Below are 12050 nucleotides of genomic sequence, written 5' to 3' on the forward strand. Positions count from 1 at the left end.
TGCTTGAAGAGAAACCGATCAAACCTCGGAGAAAAGTGACAATGTCACATTCCTCCGTTCCATGGTCCCAGGCGACATACACGTCAAGCTTAAAGCTTAGGAGCTCGTTATCAACAACGATCAGAGTGTTAAGGCAACACCTAGATATTTAAAACATGCGGGACAGTGTGTCATAAAAACTCACATCAATACCGCATATGCAGGAGGACCGCCGAGGTTCAAGCATGAAGAAAAGAGTCGCTGGCTATGAATTTGAATTCGAGGTAAGTGTTGCATTTATATTATAAAGTCTAGTTCATTGCTTGAGAGCATATAATAAAGAAAAAGCTGGACATTTGTACGTTAACTCTAGTCTTTGAAGACGCGCGTATTGAGAATGGACTTAATAATATTGTTGTTGTTCAAGCCGCAAAGCACTATAAAGTTGATCCTGAATCCAGAGATCTGAGCCTGAAGAGAAAGGGCGTGATGTTTTGGTTTCCAGCACGTGCTGGAAGAAAACGAGCACAAACCTATTGCCCATACAGCACAAGCTGATTGCCCATACAGCACAAGCTGATTGCCCAAACAGCGCGAACCTGTTCTGAAACAGCATGAACCTGTTCTGAAACAGCACAAACCTTTTCTAAAACAGCGCGAACCTGTTCTGAAAACAGCACAAACCTATTGCACAAACAGCGCTAACCTGAAGAAAAAGCATACAGGCTTAAAAAAATCCACAATCATTTGCATGCATAACAGGCTTCTTCTCTTTTCGCACTACCATTACCATTGCCATTACCATTACCATTGCCATTACCATTACCATTGCCATTGTCATTCTCATTCTCATTCAATTCTCAGAGAACCTTCTGCATCATCCCTATAAACACGCTTAATACCACGAACAGTTGACAGATTAACTTTATTTGTCTGATCTTGTCTCACAAAGCGGCCATGTACTTTAATAATTCAGTAAATGCTCGGCATCTCTGCCTCTGCTTTCTCTTTATTACTAATGTTGACTATATATAGTCAAAGCCAACTTCTACTTCCATAGCTAGGCTTCTATATCTCTATATCTCAAAGATCTTAAAGACCAATAATCATCGTCTGTGACGCCAAGTAACACTGATACAATTGTACTAGATTCTTCTCTTGCAACAGCCTTCGCAAAGAGACAAAGGGAACAATCTTTAAATATGTTGAGCCCATTTACTCAATCCACATAAAACAGTTTGTTCCCCTCGTGGAGGAGAGAACCCTCGATATACGATAAAACTTTTTTTGTCCATATTCCTGTTTTGTTTAATAAAGTTTTTTCTGTTCTCATGCTCCCACTTTCCATTCCTCTTCCTGAATCAGTCTGCCTGACCTTGAAACGCAATTCCTTTTTTTTATTCAACGATGAATGATAAGAGTGAGAATTTCTTGTTTGACAAAGAGCATGGCGAAGAGTATGACGAAGAGTATGACGAAGAGTATGGCGAAGAAAATAACGACGACTTTGATGAATATCACTCATTCAACCAGGAAGTCAGAAAATCTAGACGAAGACCCTACTTTCAACGAGAGTAGGTGCGAATTCGAGACTGACGATGATTACAGCGGGTTTTCTGGAAGGCGATCGCCTGTAAGTCTATACCTTTGACTCTTAGTTGCTAGTTAATACTTGATATCCGTTGCTTCGAACCTTGTTACTGACTTCTTCCGTACGCGTCAATGCTTCTGTAGTCAGAGAGCCTCATCGACCGACGCGCCCAGCGGCAAGCGCAGGCGAAGTGTGATATATGGCGTCGTGGTCAGGACAGACACGAACAAGAGCAAGTTGATGTTTACCAAAGCAACGATATTGACCATTCTGGCGGAGAATACAATGTCTTGGGCGTGAAGACGCGCGAAGGGCGTTCAAGGTCTATGTTCGAGGAAGTGCAAACACGCCAGTTGCCCCAAGTGACTTCAAGAAGCGAAGCCAGCGTCGCCGCCAGTAGCATCAGGTCTGCCCAAGCCAAACGAGGATATCCTAAGACTCCTTCTCCTCCAACAAATCAGGGACTGCCTATTCAACCTGCCAGACCTAGGTCATTCCTACGTTCAATCTCAGCATCCCATGTTCTTGGCTCACCCTCTACATCCACATTATGCGCTCCGCGACAATCCCCACTACCACCGCTACAAAGGGCCGAGAGCTTTCATTATTATCGCAGTCCACAGCCTAGGTCTTATCTCCTCAGTTACTTCATCGTACTCTGGACGGCATAGAGATATGCATGGCGTTCAGCCCAAGTCGCCCATCTCCTGCACCAGACCTCTCGGGCATCTTCATCGTCCTCCTCTTTTCGTGGACTTCCTCAGATCTCACGGGATTTAGCCTATCCTTTATCTTTTGACAACCCATAAGCAACCCTGCTTGCAGCTGAAGCTGAAGCTTTGGAGCAGCGTCGACCTAACCTACGTACCAGTCATGGAGCATCGGAGACATGGTACACGCTATATGAATCGCTTGAACTTGGCGTTTTACCTTCGCCCGAACGGTGCGACGACGCGCCCGCCTCACAAAAGCCTTTGGCACAAGTCCCAATACATAAGTCCATACGCAAGTCTAGTATCCTTGGACATTTCTATAATACAGATGCATCTGGCTTCTTCGAATGCCAGTTAAGAACAGTCTCGGGGTAAAGTGTGGCATAAAGTACAAGAAGTTAGGGGCGGCAGATCACGAAAAAACATCTCCTCAAAAACCACTCCACAATATATGAAGCTGTGCAGGAATTTCGCCTCTATCAAGGCATGGTCCAGAATGTCAAGTCGTCGAAAGATCAAGATGATGATGATGATGAGCCCCCTAGACCACAGGGGAACTTCGAAGTGGCTAGAGAGGGATTTGTTCTTACGACTATGAAGAGCCACTTCCGTATGAACAACAGTTCTTCGAGAAATTACTTTTAAGGCTTATCGCCGACAACGGAGCGACCTTCAAAATAATTGGCTCGGATTCTTTCAAGGCAATATGTTTGCAACTTAATCCATTATACGTAATTCCAAGCACAGACGCTATCCAATCAAACATGGATTTAAGTGTAATGCATATGTGGAGGCAAATCGAGATACATCACTGATCGTAAAATTCAAGGCGCAATCACAGCGGATAGTTGGACAAGCGGTGATCAAAGGAAGTTCTTTGGAGTAACATTTCACTTTCTAACACATGACTTTCAGCCGGCTTCAGTTGTGATTGGCATGGAACGAGTCCAAGGCCCTCAATTGGCAGAAGTCCTATTGGAAAAGCTTGGTAAGAATATCATAGCTTTAGCTCTGTCGGTTTACTGCCTGTTTGAGACCTATGTAAATAACACTTTTATTCCTGGAATTTGTTCTATAGAACGTGTAGTCGCAAGATGGAATTTGGAAGGGCATTTGATCTGTGCAACAACGGATCAAGGGTCGAACATAAAAAGAGCCATACAGCTTTATAATCTAAAGAAGAGTATTACCTGGCTTCCCTGTTTTTCCCATGTAATACAGCTGTGTATCAATAAGGCATTGGAACGAAGTTCTGGAGCTAAGGCGGTGATGGAAAAATGCCAAAAGATCTCAACCTTCTTCAGAAGCTCCAGTCTTGCTATGGATCTGCTTAACAATCAGCGTAGCAAAACTGCTTACAACGAATGTCACGCGATGGAACTCAAAATTCAACATGGCAGCAAGGGTGCTTGAAGTTTCAGAAGCAATTACAGCGGTCTATCAATTAATGAGGGCAGGATCCAAAGACGAAAAGCTCAAGGCTGCGGAGCTCGGGCGGCACCTCCTTGTCGAGGGAGAGATCACGCCCTTTCTCTTCAGGCTCAGATCTCTGCTTCTATCATGCACAAGTGTGACTTGCATTGCCAAGCTCTTTTTTTTTTTAACGTACAATGGTATGAAGCTTGGGAGTTTTTTGGGTCTTCAAGGAGTATGTGATGAGCATAAAGGGTTGTATGGTGCACAGGCACAACATCTTAATAACATGATCAACTCAAGAGAATGTGTCAATGTTCCTTCAAAAAGCTGAATGGCCTATATGAGGAATGAACAAATATTGACAGGGTATATTGCCTCTGTTGCACAAGCAATGATAATAAACAGCCATTTTATGCAGGGATCCCATATAACACCGCACATATTGTATGTTAACGATTGTCTTTATAGTAGTCCACTTAACTTTCAGTGGACATTCTAACAACAGTCCTGCACCGTTCTCCGGGGCTCAATTACAATAGAAGCTTTTAAGGCTATCACAAACTGTAATCAAAGTTGTATTAAAGTAAAAGCGGAAAAAGTGATCAGTTGACATCTGACAAATTCAAATTTATAATCCTTTTCAAATGTCCCCTTCAATGATCATTTCAGTCCTCCTGGGGAGCAAGTAGAGTGTGAACAAACGTTTATCTGAGGGACATGGAAAATGAGAAATGAGTTCTTTGCGCACTAAAGATTGTCACGTCACAATGACCCAGAAAATGGCACGTGGCTGATTTGAAAAAATATTTTCTCACACATCGCCTAACCTTAAAATAAAGGATCAATTGCAATTGTCGCTCCTTTCTTTCCTTTGCTTCACTTCATTTTTGCACTCTCCTTCTTCCTTTACCCTTTTTTTTTTTTTTTTTTTTTTTTTTTTTTCACTTTTTTCATATTTCACCTCAGTTCTACTCCCGCCGATTTTGCTCTTTTATTTATTCCAAGCCTTCATCTATTGTCTTTCCTTTCCTTTCCTTTCCTTTCCTTTTTTTTGCCTTACACATTTTTCATTTTTGTTTTCATACAGCGACCACGAGTGTGAAAGAGTAGAGAATATACCTTTGCCTATTTAACCATCATTCTCCCTGCATTTCAACCACACTCAGTTCCACTCATCTTAATTTTTAATGGCCACCACAAGGAGCCAAGCACAAAAAAAAATGACTGCAAATAAGCCTGAGGATACCTCCACACTCAATAAACGAAAAAGAGTAAACCAGCACCCACAACGAAAAAAGCGCGCCATCCCACTGCTGCTGCTGAACTGCGTTGTCGAGGGAGAAGCAACGTCGTTCCCAGTAGAGATTTTCTGCGATAAATCGGTCGGGATGCTCAAGCAAGCCATCAAAGCAGAGAAAGCCAATGCATTTAAGGATATTGACGCTGACCAGCTCACCCTCTACAAGGTCTCCATCCCTGACAAAGGCGAGGCCATCTTTGAGTCAGAAATCGAGTCGAAAGAGGCTCTCCACCCGCGTCAAGGAGCTTGGGGACATATTCAATTCCGAACTTCCAGAGAAAACTATCCATGTTTTTGTCAAGCCACCACAGCGAGGTATGTATTTGGCTCTTGATGGACTGATTGTTGATATTTTCAGCTGATGAAGCTTGGTTTATATCTTAAACGGCCATGTGCATAATATCACCATTTGGTTTGTGTCTTGATAACTCAACGTTCTTTCTAATTATTCGCTTTTGATACTTAGCTCAGAAAAGAAAACAAGATGGAGATGCTGGTGAGTGCTTTTGGCCGAGAACCTGGTTATTGATCAATTTTAGAGTGATATGCAATAAATCAAGAATATTAACTTTGATCACTCTATCTCCTTTATCAGAGTCACCCTCTAAAAAAGCTCGTCCAAGTATAAGTAGCAGAGGTACTCTTAGGGATGCGATTACAGAAGCGGGGCTTGTAACGAAAGGGATAGTGAATGGTAGGCCTGTCCTCTCGCCTCTCAACTCGAAAGAGAGGGTCAAGGTGCTTTCGTACATGGGGGAGGAGTTATCAGGAGATAGTATTTACTACAGCATTGTTAGCGTGGCTTGCGAGCTCCGAAATTCTGGTGGTATCAAGGGTTCCAAAATATTGACTGCCCCTGAGGGTCGTGTCTTCCCTATTGCTAAAACAAGGCATCTTTATATCAGAGAAGAATATGAAAAGCTTTATGACCATATTACATCCAGGTTAAGTACCCCTCATGAAACTGGTTTGAACCGACTCTTTGTCACTGGAACACCTGGAATTGGGAAGTCAGCCTTTTTGGTCTATTTTGCCATCCGCCTCCTTGCCGAACACGATGAGGAAAATCCACCGATTATTATTTTCCAAGATAAGCAGCATGACAGATGTTATGTTTATGGAGGAACAACTTGCCAACGTAAAGGGAATACAACGATGTTCGAAGATTTCCTTGCTCGACCTGAAACGTGGTACTTAGTTGATAGTAGTGAGAACCCTCTACCAGATCAAGCCAGGACGATATTTGCGGCATCACCAAAAACTCTCAATGAGCAGTACGGTGAATTCGCCAAGGAAACTGCACGCTTTAGCTACTATCACATGTCACTCTGGAGTTTGGACGAGCTTAAAGAATGTAGAGCCAATGTAGAGTATTATCATCTAGTGGATGAAGAATTTTTGGAGGAGCTTTTTTACAAGTTGGGGGGAGTACCAAGACAGGTCCTACAGGCCCCAGCCTTTTCACTATCCATGGATCAAGAAAATATTAAGGAAGCTAGAAAAAGTGCGTTTTCCCGCGTCAAGGCGGCCATTGACACACTCGAGAAGCCAGCAGATCTTGTAAGCCTCTTTGCACAAGGAAAAGATGCGAGTGCATTTAGTGGTCGTTTACTCCATAGAGTCCCCACTTCTGACCATCTCGACTTCTACCTGGTGTGGGCATCTCGTTGGGTCGAATCACAGATTATGGACAAAATAAAAGATAACACTTGGGTCGATGTATTGGCGAAACTTGTCAAAGGCGGAGAGGATATAGCTAAAGGCCCGGTGTTTGAAATCTATGCTCATCACTTATTTCGACGTGGTGATATTAGATTTCCCTTTAGGGATCTCCAGTCAGGCGAAACAGGATTTCTTGATTTTCCAGCAAATCCAGAAGTGGTGTTTTTCCGGACTCCAGAGGAATTATCAGGGCTCACTCAAGCAGCTGACAAGTTGTTTGTACCAGCACATTCTAAATTTCCGTGCATTGATTTTGCATTGGGACCCAACAAGCTATTTCAAGTCACAGTAGCAGGGAAGCATTCAATCAAGCAAGCACCATTCAAGGAGATAATTGATTGTATTACTGGACCCTGCTTGAAGGGAGACCAATCAAAGTTGAAGGGAGACCAATCAAAGTCGAAGGGAAGTGACGATACCATTTTCCTCTATTTTGCGGTGCCAGGAAACGTATATGACGATTTTAAAGTTCAGAAGTTTCGTACCCTCGAAGGTTGGATTGCCGAGAAAACACCTGAATGCGTAAAAGATGTGAGACAGCGTGTTATAAAAATCGACACCGAAGCTGCATATTCAGGAGGATCAGCCGGTACGAATCTGAAGAATTAAATCGAATACCAATCAAGTGGATGAAATTTTGTCTTTTTTAAAAAAAGCATTATACCCGTTCCTTGAGAATTTTTTTACAATGGCTCATTCTTTATGAATGAAGCCATCATCATCCACTTACCTTTTAGACGAATAGATAGAGCGGTTTAATCCGTCCTGCCTTCTACTGGGGCATATAGAACTTTATAAAGCTTCCTGTGATCATCATGCGATCTTGTGTGCAAGAAAGGGCAGATTTTTGTGATACTATTATCAAAGAGTTTTGTAAAAACGGATAGAGATGAAGAATCCTGTGGAGAACCCAGTGAGAGTCTGATGATGAGACCCAAAACCATATTATTATCACCAGGACAGCTGGCATAGGAAATTATCCTTTCTCATATGCTTTGTCATCTGGATGCTTGCCACTTGCGGAAGGCCTATCAATTATCATCATCCAGGGCGCCAGAACGTTTAACCAGGAGCTAGGATGACAGCTCCGCTCTAAAGACATAAATGTCGTTTTAGCCCCATGGTGCGTGCACGGGATGGCAACCTGTGATCAATGAGATCATATTTGTTGTATGTTCGGCCAATTCAGTGTCAGTATGTGAAGACGGTGCGTCTGAATCTCTAGGCGTCCAGGGACATGGAATAAAAAAACATCAAGAATGTGGCCAAGGCTGCCACGCGCTTGACCGGTAAAATGTGATACAATATTAGATTGTGTCGTCAATATATTCATAGTTCTCGGTATATTAATGCTACATGCTGTTGAGGGCATCAATCTCGCCAGAATCATCCCCTCTCACATCAATTACCTTGGGAGCCATGCTAGACGGATGGGAGATTAGGAGGAAAAGGTCCTTGATGTCTGGGATATCCACGCTTGTTTATAATCTCACCAAATGTTCTGTGTCTTGCGTTCATAGGCGGTTAATCGCAGTTTGGTTTTCGTATACCCCTTGAAGAACGTAAGCAAAAATGCCTTTATGTTTTATATTTGATGCTCATCAATTTACCCTTTTTACTTGTCCGAAGGTAGAATGACGCCTAGCCAATGGATGCTATTGCAAGTGTGTCCACAGGTCCTTGGAGAAGTTCATTGAGGAAACTCGGTTCCATCCAGGACAGATTTATTCCTAGCGCTCTTCACAAAAGTAGCAGAATTACTTGGTGGAGTTGGCTTTAATTGCCTTGACAAGCTCCTGCAAGATTGGTTCGACAATCTAATCAGGGTCCTTTCGGAGCGGCATCAAGGCAACTCTATGTTTTTGGTTATTTTGAACGAGACGCAGGATATGGGGAGGGGAGGCTAAATACCAGTTTATTAATAACGACAACACTAAGCGACCAATATTATCAGCATTCTTTCATGGATTGGAGGGTTTATCAGAGGATTTACTACAAATCTGCATAGTTCCTTGCGGGATAGGCTTTTGTATTTATGATCCTGCTTGGGTTAAGAGAACTGGCAAAGCTTCAAGGAATATCGAGAAGTTCTCGATGACTCGAGGTTCAAGAGTGCAGTATCGTTTCCTAGATGGGATAATCAAGCAAAAGTCCGGACATACTTCAAAACACTTGTACGATATTTGGAGAAACAAGGTTCCTCAAGCTCTGCATCAAAGCTGAGAGGCCATTTTAATGATCAAGCAATCGAGATGCTATATACTTGGTCCTGTGGTCGTCTCCGTCCAATGATCACTATAATAGAAAACCTCATTGGACGTGCCGACGCAGGCCTTTGGAAGCAAGAAATCAAGGGCCTGGTGTGGTCGCTCACTGATCCAGGATATAAAGAATCTGGTAACCTATGCCATGAGTAATCTAGGATTCTGAAGCGTATTAACAAAGGGGATGCAGGAATTAAAACCAGTGTCGACATCAGGGAAACCTTCGGTCGAGCCGTAAAGAATAGATTACTATATAGTAAAGACTTGATATTGGAGTACAATGAGCCTGTTCCGGTCGAGGCTTCGTTTGCTCGAACTGTCGTTAATCAAAGGAAGAAGGAATTTACGATTGTCGTTGAGCCAATGGCATTTAACATATTTGAAGTGGATGACCCTGGATTGGTTAAATTGGTTAACAGTGTGTTACTAGATGCCCACTACGTCTGGCACAAAGGGCACACATTTTGAGTATTTCAGTCCCGCTTTGTTTAATTTCAATCTTCCAGAATTATAACAATGAACGAATTCTTGGATACTCACTGTAACAAAGACTCAATACATGAATCCAAGTTAATCTCGCTTTTTTTTTTTTGTTTCCAAAAGAGAACCTGTCTGGACCAGATATCGTCTTTGTATTAGAATCGGAGGGTAAATATTATCCTGTTTCCGTACAGTCAAAAATCGGCGATAAGGTCAAGAATTAAGGATGCCCATAATACAACTTGCCATAATTGCATCAAAGAACACCTCTCATCACCGTCTTCTCTCGGCTTTTGCTCGAATGACATATCCTTGTTGCTGTTGTTTAGGCCTTACTTATCACGTTGGCTTATCATATTGCCTTATCACGAACAGGGTGGTTATTCAGTAGCTAAAGTCAAAGAAGCCCCTGTCATCAAAGACAAACGAATAGAAACGACGTATTCAATATTAGCTTGTTGAACAGCGGATCAAATAAAGGAAAAAGTGAGTCGACTCAAGCGGAGGACGACAAGCCCAGTAGGCCAAGCAGGGATAAGGGACCAAGGAAAAAGTAGCGATCGTTTCTTTTACTTCTTTTTACTCGCCATTGTTTATGACAATGGCACAGACACAATTTTATAATGTGGCACTAATAGATAAACTAAAATATCACTATTTAGAGAACCTGAGCAAGGAGAAGTGAGCACACCAAGCGAATTGCCGCAGCTGCATCATCGGAATTTTCTCAAGCAAGTGGCAAGTTGTTTCTATTGTCTATTCCTATCTTTCCACCCATAAGTTTTGTGTTGGGACCCGACAAGCCATTCCAGGTCACATCAGAGGAGCATCCGATCAAGCAAGCATCATCCAAGGAGATGATTGATAATATTTACTGGATCATGCTTGAAGAGAAACCGATCAAACCTCGGAGAAAAGTGACAATGTCACATTCCTCCGTTCCATGGTCCCAGGCGACATACACGTCAAGCTTAAAGCTTAGGAGCTCGTTATCAACAACGATCAGAGTGTTAAGGCAACACCTAGATATTTAAAACATGCGGGACAGTGTGTCATAAAAACTCACATCAATACCGCATATGCAGGAGGACCGCCGAGGCTCAAGCATGAAGAAAAGAGTCGAATGTCAATCAAGTGAAAGGAATTTTGTCTTGTAATGAAAATACCATATCTATTGAGTATCCTTTTACAATCGTTCATCCTTTATGAACGGAGCCATCACTATCCACTTGCCCTTTTGACAAACGGGATGGCACTTTTTAATCGGTCCTACACGCACACCCAAATCACTAGCCTCATTTTTACCAATCATCTCTTGTTTCCATCATCTGCGTTGCCATCTATTATTCTAACATTTTATTACTCTAACATTTGAATCTACTCCACAGTTCTCGTTTCCATCTCTCTGACCTTATTAAGCACACTATCTTAATTAAAGGTAATTAGTTGATTAATTAGAGCATGATGACTCTTTTTACGCGAAATATACCATCCTTTTTTCTCATTCCTCGTTCGTTCTCAATCAAATCAATATCCTAGTCTGGACTTTGAAAAAAAAAAAAAAAAAAAAAAGAGCCATTTTCTGCGGCGAGAATGGCAGAAAAAAAAGAGCCTTTCCTGCGGCGTGTTTTCGACTTTGAAACTTTTTCAAATTTAAAAAAGAGACCTCCAGCCAAAATGTCAAGTTTGGGTCCCAAGCTGAGAGAGAAGTGTCTGCAAGAGCAAGCCAGATTTGCCTTTCGGTACGTGCATGTGCACATGAACTTCGTCCTCAAAAAAAAGGTAAGTTTGCTGTGGCTTGGGTATGAGCAAGAATTTTGGTGATTCCATTCAGATTTCTTTTTTATACTCATTTTTCATTGAATACAAGTTCCTTTTATTATTATTATTATTATTATTATTTTAAATGCTAAGGGATTGATCTATTCGAAACTGTACATTGGGATTACAGGATATCAGGAGGATCTAGGAAAAATAAAAAAAAAGACATTAGTGCTTTTTCTCTTTTGGTTTATTCCAACAACTCTTTGTCTTTTCTCCCCTCTTCCTTCTTTCCTCAATATCTCAATAGTGATGTTGCAAATAAAAATCAGGTCACGAATAAGAGTTCTCCTCAGAAAAAAGAGTCGGTAGTCTAACATACAATTTGTGAAAACATCATTTTTTTATTTTTATTTTTTTCCCTTGCACACACAATGGACTGAGGAGAAACGAATAGGAAGAAGATATAAAGAAATGGGGAATTTATAGTTACCTTTCAATATATTTTGCTTTCAAAAGAGAAATGAAGAAGATTCGTTTGGGTGCGAAAAGAAGAGTGAGTGAAAGTGAAAAGTAAAAGTAAAGCGAGAGTGAGAGTGAAATTGTGAAGGCAATGAAAGAAAAAAAAAAAAATTTTCAACAGACAAAAATAATATTCCATTTGACAACCACCCCTTCCCCTTAACTATTCTTCTCTTCTAGCTTTTTGTCTTTATATCTATATAGATATAGGAGGCTGTGTGTCTGGACACCATTAAGATGCAATGTACACATATACGGGGATAAAAAAAAACTCGTCAGTCTCATCAATCATTATTGCCCAT

General features: G+C 41.6%; 2 protein-coding genes across 2 annotated transcripts; one reads left to right on the top strand and one right to left on the bottom strand.

Moving 5' to 3' along the window:
* Positions 1–8315: 8315 nt before the first annotated feature.
* BCR41DRAFT_365523 (hypothetical protein) lies at positions 8316–9172 on the top strand (the record flags this gene model as incomplete). The annotated part of the gene is made up of 4 exons (XM_022026167.1): positions 8316–8350; positions 8602–8696; positions 8730–8895; positions 8918–9172. 4 exons carry the CDS (start codon positions 8316–8318, stop codon positions 8955–8957), a joined length of 336 nt encoding a protein of 111 aa, XP_021875172.1. The 3' UTR covers positions 8958–9172.
* Positions 9173–10336: 1164 nt separating this feature from the next.
* BCR41DRAFT_376030 (hypothetical protein) lies at positions 10337–10777 on the bottom strand (the record flags this gene model as incomplete). The annotated part of the gene is made up of 3 exons (XM_022027009.1): positions 10337–10487; positions 10532–10615; positions 10656–10777. 3 exons carry the CDS (start codon positions 10775–10777, stop codon positions 10337–10339), a joined length of 357 nt encoding a protein of 118 aa, XP_021875173.1.
* Between the last annotated feature and the right edge of the window lie 1273 nt (positions 10778–12050).

The sequence above is a fragment of the Lobosporangium transversale genome (genome assembly GCF_002105155.1).
Source record: "Lobosporangium transversale strain NRRL 3116 chromosome Unknown BCR41scaffold_93, whole genome shotgun sequence".
In the NCBI taxonomy this organism is placed as follows: Eukaryota; Fungi; Mortierellomycota; class Mortierellomycetes; order Mortierellales; family Mortierellaceae; genus Lobosporangium; species Lobosporangium transversale.